At 36.9% G+C, this 17,259-nt stretch overlaps 1 protein-coding gene across 4 annotated transcripts in view; it reads left to right on the top strand.

Annotated features, from left to right (window-relative positions):
- The window catches only part of LOC121441937 (dmX-like protein 1), a 143,667-nt gene that overhangs the window by 111,777 nt on the left and 14,631 nt on the right, over positions 1-17,259 (top strand). For all 4 annotated transcript variants that reach the window (XM_041643338.1, XM_041643339.1, XM_041643340.1 and 1 more), the window contains 4 exons: positions 1,272-1,358; positions 4,193-4,314; positions 4,723-4,864; positions 14,322-14,382. In XM_041643338.1, coding sequence (XP_041499272.1) covers positions 1,272-1,358; positions 4,193-4,314; positions 4,723-4,864; positions 14,322-14,382 — 412 coding nt within the window. The remainder of the gene's footprint in view (positions 1-1,271; positions 1,359-4,192; positions 4,315-4,722; positions 4,865-14,321; positions 14,383-17,259) is intronic.

The following is a 17,259-nucleotide window of genomic DNA, read 5'->3' on the forward strand; positions in this document are numbered from 1 at the left end:
TCAACTACTAAAATTAATTACTGACTTGGTTGAGTTACATCCTTTCTGGGACTCCAGTTTCTCCTTATTAAATGGAAGGTTATTTTAGATCAGAAGTCAGTAAACTACAACTGGCTGGTAAGATAACAACTGTTATTAGTCTATGAACTAAGAATGGCCTTTGGACTTTTGAGTGGATGGTTTAGAGGGGGAAACAAAATACCAAAAATATCCAACAGTGAACCCTTGTGGTCTGTAAGACTGAACTAATTACCACTTGACCTTTCTTGTAATACTTATAGGAATTATTAAATAATTACATTACTCAGAAACTTGGGAAATCTTTACTTCAGTAATTAAAATGCCAGGCAGCGGCACCAGGATTCATCCCAACTGCATGCACTGGCTTTTTTAGGAACCCATTCTCTTTGGATGGATACCTTCTTCAGCTTAGATATAGTAGGAATATATATATGCAAGCATTGGACCTTCCTCAAAGCAATGTGCCTTACCCTCTCTGAGGAGTGGATGAGGGTGGGGTGGGGGAGGTGGGTGGAAGGGAAGAGGGAGGAGGGGAGGGAGTGGGAACTGGGATTGGTATGTAAAATGAAAAAAAAAAGATTGTTTTCTTTTTTAATAAAATATATATATATACACACATACACACATATAATGTCAGCCAGGTGATAGATAAGAGGTGAGGAAGCTTTAATCCCAACAGATGAGGAAGATCTCTGATTTGAAGGCCAGCATGGTCTACAACTTGAGGTCCGGGACAACCAGGGTGGCACAGAGAAACCTTGTTTTGAAAAACAAAACAAAATAGCAAAAAATAATTAAAATATTTTGATCTTTAAAAGTTAGTTCATTGTTGCTTTAGGAGGATAAACAACTCAAGAAGTTATGTGTTTCTATCAACTGTCTTTTTATGTATGAAAACAAGCTTGAAAAATTCCTCTCATCAAATTCTTTTCTGGGATAATAAGTCCTGGAGAGATAGCTCAGTGGTTAAGCTGCTCTTCCAGAGGACCCGGGTTCAATTTCCAGCACCCACATGGTGGCTCACAACTGTCTCTAACTCCACTTCCATGGAATCTGGCCGTCACACAGACAAATGTGCAGGCAAAACACCAATGCACATAAAATAAAAATAAATAAATCTGATATATTTAGCATCTACCATAGTGCCTTTGGAATTGGTGTATTTTAAAACTTTATTAAAATTAATTTGATTTGGTCATTTGTTTTATTAATAAAATAGACATTTTAATATTATACTCTCTTCTATTTAGATAGAGGCAGATTTGGGATATCCTGGAGGTAAAGCACGAATTATTCATAAGGAATCTGATATCATTACTGCCTTTGCTGTTAATAAAGTAAGTACGTAGATGTCTTTCCTGTGACTTCTAACTAGTCCTTGCTGGGGAACACTTTTATCAGTTTATTCAGTGAAAGTACTCTACTTCCACATTTACTTCCCATTCCTTAAATTATAATCTCAGTAAGAACTTTCTTTTATTAAATTTATTATATAATTTGCTAATGGAGTTTTGTTTATTATATTATCTGGGAGATACATCTAATAAAATACTTTATTGCTCTGCAGAGAACAGTGTTGAGTATTTGAATTTTAAGCAAAAACTTTAAAATAGATAGAAAATAATACATCGTTAATCCAAAGAGACTTTCTAAGGTATTTGAAGAACTTAAACTCATGTATTAGAAGTCCAATTTCTGTGTTTATTTTATAGTCTTTAGTCTTCTGTTTAACATCCTCCTTAGAGGTATCTGTGAACTCCAGGAGAAGAGGTAGTGTTAAGTATAATAGTCCAAGGGTGAAGTTTTGTGAATCTTATCCCACTTGAATTTCCCCCAGATTGCTATACAGCATTGTTTTTGGTGTCTTATTGTTTCTTTTTCAACTTAAAAGGGTAGGATTATGGTTTTTTTATGTATACCTAAGGACATATGCACATATTTATTTTTAATTTTACAATGTTATCAGCCAGACCCTTTGTGGTACTCTTTGCCTTCAGGTGAGCCTCCTGCTTCAGCCTCAGCATGTGTATGTTTTGTAACACTTAGAAAGCCTTTTACCAGTAGATTGTTCATTTTTATATTCTATACCCATCTTCTCGACTTTATCTAACTTGTTCTTTAGCCATCTGTCCTTATAGTTTCCTGTATCTTTAATTTCATCTCCATCATAAACATCTGTGAACTAGTTATGTTTAGACCAGGCAGAACTGCAGTTAACCCTTAGGCAATTCTCAAGTTGTAATATCTATGTAACTCTGAGTAGTGAGTGTATGTGTGTTTGTGTCTATGTCTATGTGGGGGTACATATGAGCACACACACATACAAATTCTGTCCTCACTCAGGATTATCTGCCTTCCCCTTAAAATGTATGAGTAACTATAAATAGTCATCTACATATATGAAATCTGCTGTTCACTTTTATAAATATGTTATATAATTATTTCTCTACATTTTGGTATTACATTTTTACATTCTTCCAAAATTTGTAGCTCACAAATAATCTGTTTTGTTTTACATTTCATGTTTTTAAAATGGCCTTAAGATTAAGCTTTTCCCCAGCACTCGGGAGGCAGAGGCAGGCGGATCTCTGTGAGTTCGAGACCAGCCTGGTCTACAGAGCTAGTTCCAGGACAGGCTCCAAAGCCACAGAGAAACCCTGTCTCAAAAAAAAAAAAAAAAAAAAAAAAAAAGATTAAGCTTTTCCCCCGTTTGTTTCATTGGGTATTACCTGTAATGAGAGTTGTGATGGTCTGAGACTGTATCTTATATTCAAACTAATATGTTATTTTTAGTTTATCGGATGCCATTTGATAACACAAGAATTTAGTTTCACTGACTAGGGACAGACAGTTCACATCTGGTAGCACAAGAAGTCACTATTAGATGAATCTCTTCACACTAGTTCTTTGGGCTACCAGTGACTGGTTTTTTCCCAACCCCTGCAGAGTGACAAAACGTTAGCAGTGGGTTGTTTACTGGAGGTCACTGAATTCAGAGTCCCCAGCTGCAACAGGTGTGAGCTGCTGCTGCATCTGCCTACTATTTGTGTTTTTGTTGTACAAATATTAGGACAATAAAAGTCGTCTGGAAGAGTAGAGAAACTGCTTGGAAAGAGGAAATAAAGTAGTTCAAACATTTTTTATTTCTATTTGACTTTTTGTTAGGTGGTCTAGAATTCCTAGAGTGTGAACATTTCTTTCATTCAAGCTTAATTACCAAATTAAATTACCAAAAATTTAATTATTAAAATTAGTTTAAGAGGCTGGAGAGATAGTTCAGTGGTTATAAGAGCACAGGCTGCTCTTCCAGAGGACTGCAGTTCTTTCTAGCGCCCAAATGAGCAGCTCACAACTGTCTGTAACTTCAGTTCTAGAGAATATAACACCCTCACACAGACATGCATGCAGGCAAAATACCATAAAAAATTAAAACATTTTTTAAAAAAGTTAATTTAAGGCTGGGATAGTGGTGTATGCCTTTAATCCCAGCACTCAGGAGGCAGAGGCAGGTGGATCTCTGAGTTTGAGGCCGAGTTGGTCTACAAGAACTAGTTCCAGGACAGGCTCCAAAGCACCCACAAGGGGTGCACCCACCCACTGAGACAGTGGAGCTGATCTATTGGGAGCTCACCAAGGCCAGCTGGACTGTGACTGAAAAAGCATGGGATAAAACTGGACTCTCTGAACATGGCGAACAATGAGGGCTGATGAGAAGCAAAGGACAATGGCACGGGGTTTTGATCCTGCTTAATGTGCTGGCTTGGTGGGAGCCTAGCCAGTTTGGATGTTCACCTTCCTAGATATGGACAGAGGGGGGAGGACCTAGGACTTACCACAGGGCAGAAAACCCTGACTGCTCTTTGGACTGGAGAGGGAGGGGGAAAGGAGTGGGGGGAGGGGGAGAAGGGCGGGAGGAGGGGGAGGGAAATGGGAGGCTGGGAGGAGGTGGAAACTTGTTTTTTTTTTTCTTTTTCTCCTTTTCTCAATAAAAAATAAAAAAAAGAAAAAGAAAGAAACCCTGTCTCTAAAAAACCAACCCCCCTAAATTAAAATATTAGTTGGTAAAAATGTTTTTGTGCATGTTATTGGAGATTAGAGATTTTCTTCAGAAGTAGCTCATAGACCCATTGGGCTTTTTAATGTAAAAGTTAACATGATTTATTTTTTTCAGGCAAATAGAAATTGCATAGCAATTGCTTCCAGCCATGATGTACAAGAACTGGATGTTTCTGGAATTCTGGCCACACAGATCTATACATGGGTGGATGATGATACAGAAACAGAAACCAAAGGGTATTCTTATGCTTTGTTTTTAATTCAGTTATATAATATGAGTGATTTTTATCCACTGAACTGTAACTTTGGAAAACCTTCTTAAGAGATTTAAGTGCCCTCTTGAACAGCAGGCAGCACTTGTCTCAAACACAGTGCTTGTAATTGTAAGCAGAGTAGCACGTGCTGCCGTGACTAGGGGTGGTAAGTAAGTCGTGACTGTAGCTTCTTAAAGGGAATTGGAATGTAAAAAAGAATCGAAGAGCCGGGTGGTGATGCACACTTTTAATCCCAGCGCTCAGGAAGCAGATGCAGGTGAATCTCTGAGTTTGAGGCCAGACTGATCTATAGAGCAAGTTCCAGGACAGACTCCAGGGAGAAAAAAAATGAAGAACTGATGTTTTCATTCTAGTTGATGTTTCTTTGTAGATCAGAAGATTTCTTGGTGATACATGCTCGTGATGATTTAACAGCTGTCCAAGGTTCAACTCCATATACACACAGCAACCCTGGCACTCCAATCAATATGCCGTGGCTGGGAAGTACACAGACGGGTAGAGGAGCATCTGTGGTATGTAGATTTAAAGATACTTAGGTTTACACTTAACTGTCCTATTTCTTTTCCCTTTAGGTTAATGAGTAAAAGGTGATGAAGACCTTTTTAATTTCTTAATTTTTAGTTACCTTATATTCTAGAAGTGTATGTTTTAATAATTAAGAATAACATTTTCATTTGAAAGGGATTACATATTTTTAAAAAAATCTCTTTGGCCCAACATGGTGGCACACACCTTCTAATCCCAGAACTTTGGAGACAGAGGCAGACAGGTCTCTGTGAGGCAAGCCTGGTCTGCATAGCAGGTTCTTGGACAGCCAGGGATACATATCTAAAAATTAAATAAAATATACTTGGTTTAAAAATGAAAGAAATACATTTTAATTTGCAGCTACGAGCCATATGTAAACCATGCACTATGAAACTGATATTATAAGAATGAGATTAAGTTGTTTCTTTTTTTTTCTTTTCTTTTTCCGATGTTGAAGTTTAAAATCAGGGCCTCATGTTTGTGAGTCAAGCACTATTCTTGAGTTCTAACCCCAGCCCTACATTTTTCCCTGTATAGAACAAAAAAAAATCACAGTTTTGCAGGACATGAAAATTATAAAAAGTTAGATTTTTATATCTGTTGGTAAAACTTTGTAGTAACTCAGCTGTGGCCAATTTTTTTTACGTTTTTATGGGTCCTGCTCTCACTCTGCAGTCTCAGAGCTTATGGTCTGCAAAAGACAGCATGCTGTACTCATAAAACCCAGGATGTTTGTCCAGCTCTTGTAAAATGCTGTACTCGGCCCTGTTCTAGATAATATCCTTTAATAGATACCAATTAAATGCTATCCATTTTGAGTATGACATTTTGTAATGCTGATATATAATACATTCTTTTAAGAAAAAATGCAAATTTTCAAAATTAAAATGCACTATATGCAAGATAATTTTGTAGTGATAAAGCATGTATTTGAGCATTGATTGTTTTGTGTAAAATGTTACCTATATTTATTCCTCTAGGATTTCCCTTTATTGATTAGGCTATAAAAATTGATGCACAAAAGCAAAGAAAATCCTACATTCCTTTAATTAATTTCTAGTTGTTAGGGATTTTTTTCTTTGTTTTATTATGTTTTGCTTTTAATGTTCTAAGTTCTATTGAGCATTCTGTTTCCTTTGCCAGTCTGCCATTTTTTAACCAATTAATATAGGTAATTGTTCAATAGAGACTTGGACATCATTTATAAGCCTTTTTAGTCTTCTGTAATGTGCAGTTCCTTTATAGGTAGTACAAACTGTTAGTACTTTGCTTTACTTGTGTTCATATTCCTCTTGACTCATTGATCAGATAAATGAAGCTTAATTCAAAAGGTCACGTGATTTAAATCACTTAGTTTAATGTTTTCAAGTACTTTATTTTTAAGGATTCAATTGAATTCAGAAATAGAAATTAGTAATTTTAAAATGAAATGACTAGGTCAGTCTAAGATTACAAATCATAAAATTTGTGAACTTTAGTGACATTGTGACATTGTATTTTACAGAGAAACTTAAGGGAAATACAAATAAATAATGGATTTTATTTTCAGTATGAGCCTTAGATAAAACAGTACAGTTTCTCTTAGAATTGCTTTCTTGCTGCAACCTCTTATTCCCTCTGTTCTTTATAAAGCAGCAGGTGTTTTTAAAATACCATTCAGATTTTCCCTCCTTTCAAGTTCTGCATTTCCCAATACATCTTTATTAAAAAACAAGTTCTTATTCTGACCTCCAAAAGCTTTGCCTGACTCTAATCCTAGCTCTCCAGTCTACACTTACTCTCTCTGCTCTGTTTATGCTGGCTTTCTGTCCCTCAGACTCATCCATTGCTATCATGCTAAAGACTTTGCCTTACCTTCTCCTTCAAATGCTTCTCTCTCTGTGTAAACATTCGGATCCCAACTTGAGATCTCAGGAGATTTCTCTGTTGTTCTTAGAGAAGACATTCGCCCCATACTTCTAATTTTATTGTCTCACCTTATCTTTGTAAAAGCAATGCATTATTTAGTTGTTTCTTTCCTGTAAACAGAAGCTTTTTGAGGTTTGCCTGCCTCACAGGTAGATATGCTTTGTAGAGAATAATGCTGGACACGTTATGTTCAAAAGTAGTTCTTTATACATGAAAGCATTATAATTTAGAAACCCGACTTTGCATTTTTTTTTTATACTGCTATCTGGAGGGCCAGCCTCCAGCAGCCCAGGGTGTGCAAAAAAAAAAAAAAAAATCCACAAATGCAGCAAGGGCTAGACTTTTTCTATATGAGGGGAATAAGAAAGAAACACATGCTTTCTGATGGAAACTTTCCTCTTTTGCTTTGTCTTTAAAAAGTTCTTTCTGGCCGGGTAGTGGTTCGTGCCTTTAATCCTAGCACTCAGAACACAGAGACAGGAGAATCTCTGTGAACTTGAGGCCAGCCTGGTCTACAAAGGAAGTTACAGGACAGACACCAAAGCTACAGAGAAACCCTGTCTCGAAAAACCAAAAATAAGAGAAAAATCTCTTTCTGGAAATTTCTCTGTCTCCATGATGTGGGATTTCCTTCTGTGTGCTGTGAATATTATTGGTGAATAAAGAAACTGCCTTGGCCTGTTGGTAGGGTAGAACTTCGGTAGACAGGGTGGAGCGGGTAACTAAACAGGATGCTGGGAGAAAGGAGGCAGAGTGAAGGAAAAGCCATGGAGCCACTGTCAGAGACTGACATATTGAAACTTTGCAAGTAGGCCACGACCTCGTGGTGATGCACAGATTAATGGAGATGGGTTAAATTAATATGTAAGAGTTAGCCAATAAGAAGCTAGAGCTAATGGACCAAGCAGTGATTTAATTAATACAGTTTCTGAGTGGTTATTTTGGGGCTGAGTAGCCAAAAACAAAACAAGTGTTCAACATCTCCGTGTAGCTACATTTACCATACACCTCCTTTACACAGCTGTACATATCTACATAGCTGTCTTCTATCCATACATCTTTCCTCAACAGCTCCATCTCTTCTCTCCTACACACACATCTTTCCATTACTTGTCTCTCTTTTACATATCTCTCCTTACACGTCTTTACACAGCTACTGCTCCATCTCTCTACACAGCTCTGTCTTCTAGACAACTACTCATCTTGTACATAGCTGTCTTCTACACAGCTGTACACGACTCTTTACACAGCAGCTCTCTACACAGCTCTACACAGTTCTTTATATAGCTTTCTCTCCATAGCTCTATACAGCTCTTTACAAAGCCCTTTGCAAAACTCTGTCTACATAGATCTTTCTACACGCACCTCCTTCAACCCCCTAACTTTGGACAATTATGAGTTACATATACAGGGTCCGATCCATTCTAATAACATCTGAGAAGTCGCATAGTTTCTCTTAAGGTAGAGAGGTCTCGCTGACCAGACTTAAAGTAAAGGCACTTAGCTCTCAGTGGTCAGGGCTCCCAGACAGAAGAGTGACATTGAAATTCAGGACTTAAACAAGCTCCAGTTTCTGGACCTTCAGTCCTGCATCACAAACCAAGACCAGGAATACGTGCAGAAAGTCCATTGCTGTAGGGAGTTAGGTTTTTATGTTATCAGCCTGACTTTGGTTCAACAAACAGACACCTGGGAACTTGCCCTTTTGCATATTTTGCAGAGGCATCTAGCCTATTTTGAATCTGTTCTAAAGTCTAAAATCAGCAAATAAGTAAAAAGCTGTCTTTGTAACTGAGAATATTGTCATTTTCCTACATCAGTCTGAGCTATGAAAAATGTTCTAGTATTATTTCTGTTCATCAAAATTATACAGCTTATACGGAAATATCTTTTTGACAACCTACAGATATTTGTGTGCCCAATAGGTGAAATATATTCACAAAATAAACGCAAAAGCAGTGGGGAAAATACCCATTTTTAGTAAAGAAATGAAGTAGCACATGAGAAAATTACAGACAGAGGCAACCGGCCCAGAGTCTGTGGTCCTATAAGACTTACTTAATGAGATTCCTCCATCAGAGAATTATTCACCCGGTAGGTTGACGCTTGAACTCTCAGCTGTCATGTGCTGTGTATTCTCGTGTCTCTGGTAAAGCCATTGCTACCAGCAACTCTCAGCACTTTTACAGTTGAATATTCTTCCTATGCAAATTTTAGGGCTGCTTTTTAGAATTTTATTTCATTCATTGTATTTTTATCATATTTTCTCTATTCCTCCAACTCCTTCCAGATCATTCATGTTTCCCTTCCCACCCAATTTCATGCTCTCTCTCAAAAAAAGAAAGAAAGAAAGAAAGAAAGAAAGAGAAGAAAAGCAAAATAAGATAAAAAAAAAAGAAGCCAAAACAGAGCAAAAAACACTGTCTGTGGACTGGTTGCTTCTATCTGTAATTTTCTCATGTGCCACTACATTTCTTCCCTAAAAATAGCTATGGTATTTCCCCCACTGCTTTTATGTTTATCTCATGAATATATTTCATCTTCTGGGCACACATATATCTGTTGATAGTCAGAAAGATGATTTCTGCATAAGCTGTATAATGGAGTCTGGTTTTTTTTCCCCCAGTGATATCAATTCAGTACAACAAAATTCAATAAGACTAGGCACAAACCCTCATATCAAGGCTGGATGAGGCAACCCAGTAGGAAGAAAAGGGTCCCAAGAGCAGGAAAAAGAGATACGCCTACTCCCATTGTTAAACGTCCAACAAAAACTCAAGCTATAAAAACTACAGCAGGTATGAAGAGGGCCTGGTGTACACCCATGCAGGCTCTGTGGTTGACACTTCAGTCTCTATGAGCCCCAATGAGTCCTGCTTAGTTGTTTCTGTGGACTGTGTTCTTCTGGTGATGGAATCTGTTTTATGTTGGCCAGCTATACCTGGGCATTGGGCCTGCCCTGGAGTCTGGTTGATAAATCCAATCACATTACAATGGAGAAAACTAATTGTTCCCTTTGCTAGCAGAAATGAATTGCAAAGAACTTCTTGGCTAGGAGTAGGACTTTGTGTCAACTTCTTTTTCTCTATGCTAGTATTTTGTCTCTTTTGTATTTGTGCAGTTCTTATGTGTGCTGTCAAGAGTCTTTGTGAGTTCATATATGTATCAGCCCTGTTGTGTCTAGAAAACACTGTTTAGATACTTGGAATTATCCACTACCTTTGGCTCTTAAAATCTTTCTGCCTCCTTCTAACATAAATCTTTGAGCTTTGAAGGGGGAGAGATTTGATAAAGACATCCCATTCAGGACTGAGTGCTCCAAAGTGTCTCAGTCTCTACACATTGTATATTTATGGATTTCTGTGTTAATTCCCATCTACAGCAAGAAAACAACTTCAGAAACTTCTCTCATGAGAGTTGAACAAGGCACTGATCTATGGGTATAGTGATATGCCATTAGTAGTTATCTTATTGTTGTGTTCCTTCTGCAGAATAATAAATAGTTCTAATTTTTTCCATAGGCACATGACCTATTTTGTCTCAGTGTTTTAATTCCAACCCAAAAGTGATTAGTTACTCCCTTAATATTGCACCAGTATGTCTTATAGGCAGATACATTGTAGGTAACATGGTTTGTCGCTGGGTGAGGTTGATGATTGCTTTTAGCTTCCAGTATCATGCAAAGTACCTCATAAGTAGTCAGTAAGAATATACCTTCTAGTTGGACGCAAGTTCAGTTTCTCCATGTTCAATGACACGCGTAAGTGTTGCTTTCAGCATTAGAGACTCAACATCAGGTTGTAGAAGGTAATTAATAGATTTGACAACTGTCTGTGACATTAAGAGAGTCTATGGAATATGTTTGGCTAACATCTTTGCAAGATGTAACACATTTCTGCTACTAGGGAGTTTACTTGGTAACATAAGATGTCTGATTATTTCCCCTATTATATGGTGATTCCACTTACATTCCTTTCATATATGTATACATTTTAGGAAGCTTCTGGGTAGTAGATTTTCAAATAACTGTTAGAAAGCCTTTAGTGTTAATTGTCCCTCCCCATATTTTCTCCTTTACCCTCTCTCCCACCCCTCTTGACATTTAAATGTATTCAAGTTTCCTCTTTATTGCACTATATTCTATTTCCTTTTCCTTGGAAGATCTCCTCCCCCTTGGTTCTTAGGAGCAACCTAACCTCTGTGGGTTATTGTAATTGAAGTGCATACGTAAAGCTTAAAATCTAACATCTACATATAAGCTAAAACATGCAATCTCTCCCTTTTTTAAGATTTTATTAATTATGTATACACTGTTCTGCTTGCATGTATGTGTGCCTGTGGGCTAGAAGAGGGCAGTAGATCTCATTATAGATGGTTGTGAGTCCCCGTGTAGTTGCTGGGAATTGAACTTAGGACCTCTGGAAGAGCTTCCAGTTCTCTTAACTGCTGAGCCATCACTCCAGCCCAATATTTATCTTTTGAGATCTGAGTTATCTCATTTAGGATGATTGTTTCTAGCTTGATTTACCTGCAAATTTCTTATATCATTTGTCTTAAACAGCTGGATAATATTTCAATTCTGCAAATATATTACATTTCAGTATGCATTCATTAATTGATGGACATCTAATCTGTTTTCAAATTGTGATTGTTATTATTAGAGCAGCAATGAACATGGATGAGCAAGTATCTCCATAGTAGGATGTATATGCCCAAGAGTGGTATAGCCTGGATCATGAGATAGATCAATTCCCAACTTCCTCAGGAAATTTCACACTGATTTCTTTACCAGTTTGTATTCCCATCAGCAGTAAATAAGTGTTCCCCTTTCCTTGAATCCTTCCAGAGTGTGCTTTTACTTGTTTTATTAATCTTGTTCATTGATAGGGATAAGATGAAATCTCAAGTAGTTTTAATTTACATTTCTCTGATGACTAAGGATATTACATTTTCCCTTCCCCTATCTCCTCTCCTCTTCAAGTCCAGGTCCACACCCTTTCTTTCTCTCTCTCATTAGAAAACAAACAAGCATCTGAATAATAATCATGATAATGACAATGAAATTAAAAATAAACAATCCAGGATAGAGCAAAATGAACAAACAGGAGAAAAGAGTCTGTAAAAGTACAAGAAACACAGACAGACACTGAGATACACATATTTGCACATATAGAAAACATAAAATATGTTATATAAAATAAAATCAGAAATCACAACATATAAGATCTGTGAGGTTTAAAAAAATGCTCTGGCCAGCCGGGCGGTGGTGGCGCACGCCTTTAATCTCAGCACTCGGGAGGCAGAGGCAGGCTGATCTCTGTGAGTTCGAGGCCAGCTTGGTCTAGAAGAGCTAGTTCCAGGACAGGAACCAAAAAAAGCTACAGAGAAACCCTGTCTCGAAAAATCAAAAAAAAAAAAATGCTCTGGCAAAGCATAATGAGATAAAATCCCCCCCCCCAAAAAAATACCATTGAGTTAGGTTTGTGTTGGCTATCTACTGCCGAGCATAGGGCCTGCCCTTAAGTATGGTTTTGTATACCCAATGAAACTCCATTGGTTAGAACTGAATTTTCTTTTACATGTCATTATCAACTGGAAGTAGCTTCTGGGTTGGGGACGGAGGCTTATGTCTACTTTCCCTCAGCAATGGGGTACTCTCTGGCTTAGACTTGTGCAGGCCTTATGCATACTACCACAGTCTCTGATGTCATGTGTGTCAGTCTTGTTATGTCTACAAAGCCTTGTTTCTTTAACAGTCTTTCCGCATCCCCTGAGCCATGAAGGGAGGGGAAAATGTAATCAGAATATATTGTATGAAAGAAACTTTATTGTTTGATGGAGACACCCTCATTTAGTACTGAGTGTTCCAAGAGCTCCAACTCTGTACATTGTCTTGTTGTGGGTCTACTGCAGAAGAAAGCTGCTCTGATACTGGCTGAGCAAAGAACTGATCTATAGCATCAGTATAGTATAGCAGAATGTCATTAGGAGTCATTTTCTTGCTGTGTTCCTTTGACAGAATAGTTGTATTTAGTTTTCCCTAGGTTTGTGGCCTATCTAGTTTCAGGTTTTCAACCACCTTGCAGGCATGTCATCATTGTAAATAGCAGGGTTTGTAGGTGGGTTATAGTTTACCTTTGTCTTCTGAGACCATGCAAAGTACTCTCCATACCATGAACACTAGTCGGTAGAGGTGAAGGCTCTATGTAGGCACCAACTGTCAACTAATTATGTTCAATGAGTTGTATAGGTATTGTCTTTAGTAATAGGGAATTACCATCTTAATAGCTTTTTAATTGGAAGTCATTCTGATTCATGATTACCCCTATTCCTCTCTCAAGAAAAAAATACTAATAAGATAAGGTGGTTTGTTTTATATTAATCTTTTCAAATAACCAATGGTTTCTTTATTTTCTGTTACCTGCTTTCAGAAAAACTTATAATCTGTGTTTTATTATTTTTCTGTGATAATTTTGTCACAAACAAAAAGGTAAAAGAAAGACTAAGAACCTTTATACACATATTTAATTCAGAACATAGGATTTGGTAGACATGGTGGACATGCCTATAATTATCCCAGCACTCAGGAGGGTGATGCACGATGTGCAAGTTACAGGTGAGCCTGGGCTATACAACAAAATTTTGTCTCTGTAGCTAATGAGATAGCTCAGTGGTTAAGGACACTGGCTGCTCTTCCAGCAGATCCGAGTTCTATTCCAAGTACCCACATGGCAGCCCACAAGTAAGTTCAGTTCCAGGAGATACAACATACTTACACAGACATAAATGCAGGCAAAACACAAATGCACATAAATTAACATTAAATAAAACCTTTTTTTAAAAAAAAATTGTCTCTCCCAACCCTACCCCCAAACAAAATAAAGGGATTTAGATGTGAGGTTTAAAGTAATAGTCATAAGTTCATCAAGGTTTTGTTGTCTGGAGAATTGATCTTATATTGTTACTGAATGATCAGTACTGTATTTGTTAACAGCAGCTTCTGTTCTGGACTAGAACACATCCACAGGGATCTTTCTCTTCCTGTCACTACCATTCTGATGGCCTGCTTTTTTTGCTACCCTTGCCAATGCCACACATCACCACAACTTTAGACTAGTTAAACAATTAAAATCCAGAAGACCAACCAAGATTGTTGCAATCTCAAGATTGATGCACAATGTAAACTAACATATAGCTATAGTTTCCTTTAATTTTACATAGCTATTTTATTCTTACTTAACAGGATAGTTAAATCATTCAAAAAATGATTTAAAATGGATCAATTGGCAAAAAAGTAGAGTAATTCTGATGTTTAAGTTTCTCTTGGTTTAGCCAAAAAAGGAGTCGCTGGAGATATTGATTAACTAACTGATAGGTAGAACTATGTGTATGTTTCTGTGTGTTGCTGAAGATTAAATCAGAACATAACTCATAATTAGGGTGTGCTCTATGACTGAACTATGTATACAGCTCTACAACTTAACGTTCTAGTTATTTTTTATTGTTACTATAAAATATTTCTTCTTTTACCAGATGACTAAGAAAGCCATTAATAATGTCAGAAGAATGACATCACATCCAACACTTCCTTACTGTAAGTTGGCAATGATGAACAATGATTGTCTTATTTTTACATTTTTTTATATAAATTGTATAAGGAATTCATGGGAAACTTTTAGTTTCAATTGAAAGAATTTTTATCCTACTTATTTTTCATAGATGAGTTTATGTTTACTAATTTTATCAGTTTGTCTTTCATCAAGCACGTTAATAGCAGTCATAAAAGGAGTTATTAGTAAATTCTTATAAAGTAGGAGATATATTGAAGTAATAAGAGTGGCGGGGCTGCGTTCCCAGCACCCCGGCCGCCTGCTCGGCTAGCTTATGCCCCGAAATAACAACACACAAACTGTATTCATTTAATCACTGCTTGGCCCTTTAGCCCTAGCCCTTACTGGCTAATTCTCACATCCCGATCAACCCATCTCTAATAATCTGTGAGAACCGGTCTTACCGGGAAGATTCTAGCCTAGTCCATCCTGGGTCGGAGCTTCATCCCGGGAGCGGGGCATGGCGTCTCTCTCAGGCGTCTGCTCCTGAGAGGAGAGCTGTCGAGACTGAGCTCACTTCCTCTTCCTCCCAGCGTCCTGTTCTGCCTACTCCTCCCACCTATCTTTCAACCAATAAAATGGGCCAGGGCAGTGCCTTTATTAGCCAATGACCTTCCTCTTCCTCCATCAATATATTTTTTCAGATCTTATTTGAAGAAATCTCAAGTCTCTTTTGTTTTAGCCAAAATTAAATGAAATTTTTTTTAAAAATTTTGAAAGTATTGATTAACTGATGGTTGAAATATATATGTTAGTTTATAATCATCCTAGGTTTTAAAAATTGTGTTTATGTCGTTCCCTTAATAGTTATAGGAGTATATTGAGATATTCATGTCTTTACAAATTAATATAAAAATTTTAGCCGCCTTTCTCATAAACAATTGTCCATTAAAATAAAATTAACAAAGTTCTGTGTTCTTTTCCTCTGTATTCCAGTGTGTGCTATAATCATGTTATCTAAATTGCATACTTTGTCAAATAAAAAGGTTGAAAAAAATTTTTTAAATGAAGAGAATGACTTCTCATACCAAATACAAATTGAAATAAAATATTATATTGACTCCCTTAATGTTGAGTTCCTACAACTTTATAGGTATCTGGGACTGAAGAAATGGCTCAGTAGTTAAGAATCCCTGCTACTTTTGGAGCTGACTTAATCAAATTTGGTTTCCAGCACCCATGTCGGGCTCACCACCTCCTGTGACTTGAGCTTCAAGGGACCCGGTAGCCTCTTCTGGCCTTAACATGATCCACACATATAAATACAAATTCAAAAAAATTTTTTTAAAGAGGAAAGAATTTGAAGAAAGAACTAAAATAGTCATCAAAGTGTATATAATAGGATGTCAGTATGCATTTAGCATAGCATGTGGGTAGCACATACCTGAGATTTAAGCACTTGGGAGACACCCAGGTCTACAGAATAAGGCCCTTTCAAAAAAAAAAAAAGGTATTTTATGTGAAAAGTTTAAATAATATTGGCAAGCAACATATTTGGCATTGCTTAAAAATGTTCTTACCCTCTGCAGTAAGGTTTGTAACCTTCCTGAAATACTGAAGGGACCTAATATACTGTCAACTCTATTACATATAATCACCAGATTAATAGTTAGCAGTAACTGTTATTAGTCCCAGACCCAAAAAGATATCCCCAACTTCCACAGCTATTAGTAAACCAATTTTTATAAGTATTAGGTAAGAAAAAATCATCACTGTCTTATAAGAGAGAATTTCCATAACGGACAAGAAAGAGACTTAGAAAATTAAAGGTAATTAAATTATTTGGATTTTTTCTCATTTGATTTCTTCTTAGTCATGAACACATTCTCCCAGAAATAAGTTAGTTCAAGAATAAGTGCATATTATATAAGCAAATGCAACAAAATAAGATTTCTTAAAGTCTTACTTTGAAACTCAGGTAATTCAGTAGGCCTTTTCTTCTCCAGATCTTTTAAAAAAACATTACAAGCCATTTCTAGGACTAAAAAACCAGGCCCTTGCTTGGGCTAGCCACGCTCTATACCACTTTCCCAGTACCCTAAGCCACTATTTTTGAGTTTTTGTTAGAAATTGAGATAATACTTTTATAATTTCCTAAGTGAGAAAATACATTCTGTTGTTCTCAGCAACACTTCTTATGGAAGTTGTGTGGGTTTTTCTTTTCCCTACCCTAGGCAGTTATCCCACTCTGAAGGTAAACTTGGTGTGCTGTTAATTCAATTCAACTTATGACACTCTCTACCTGCAGTTAGATTCAGAAGCCAGTCAAGAGCTCAGATACATAAGCTTGTCCTCTGCCTCACTTAGTTCACTTCCCCTATACATCTGGCTATACAGGGGGTTCTCCCAACCTTCTCCTTTGGTTTGACTAATCTGCTAGAATAATTCAATGAAACACTTGGCTTATGTTTGAGACTTTATTGTAAAAGTTATTATAAAGTAACACAGATGAAGAGATACTTAAGATAAAGTCAGAAGAACAGTTTTTGTCTCCCTAGAGTTGGGTTCCTTTTTTCCCAAGATCTCCAAATATCTTGGGTTCCAGAAGTGATAGACAGTCCTTATTCAGCTGTAAGATAAACATATAAGAGAATGATATAAACTGTGTACATGTTGCTAGGCCAGTTTTATTTCAAGTTGCTTTTTTTGTCACATAAAATCACCTTAATGATTTAAAGCTGTATATCTGATTATGTGAATTCTCAAGTATGACATTCTAGTCAAAACCTTGGTAATATAACCAGTTTATCTAATTATGTCTTATAAATAGGAGAGACTATTCTACCTATTCATTGTTAATGATCAAACCCAGCAAATATGGTCTACATTTTCTTCCTAAAGTCTTTTGGCACTGTCCCGAA

The sequence above is a fragment of the Microtus oregoni genome, unplaced genomic scaffold (assembly GCF_018167655.1).
Source record: "Microtus oregoni isolate MIOR12 unplaced genomic scaffold, Mior012 000085F_ref0000168, whole genome shotgun sequence".
NCBI lineage: Eukaryota > Metazoa > Chordata > Mammalia > Rodentia > Cricetidae > Microtus > Microtus oregoni.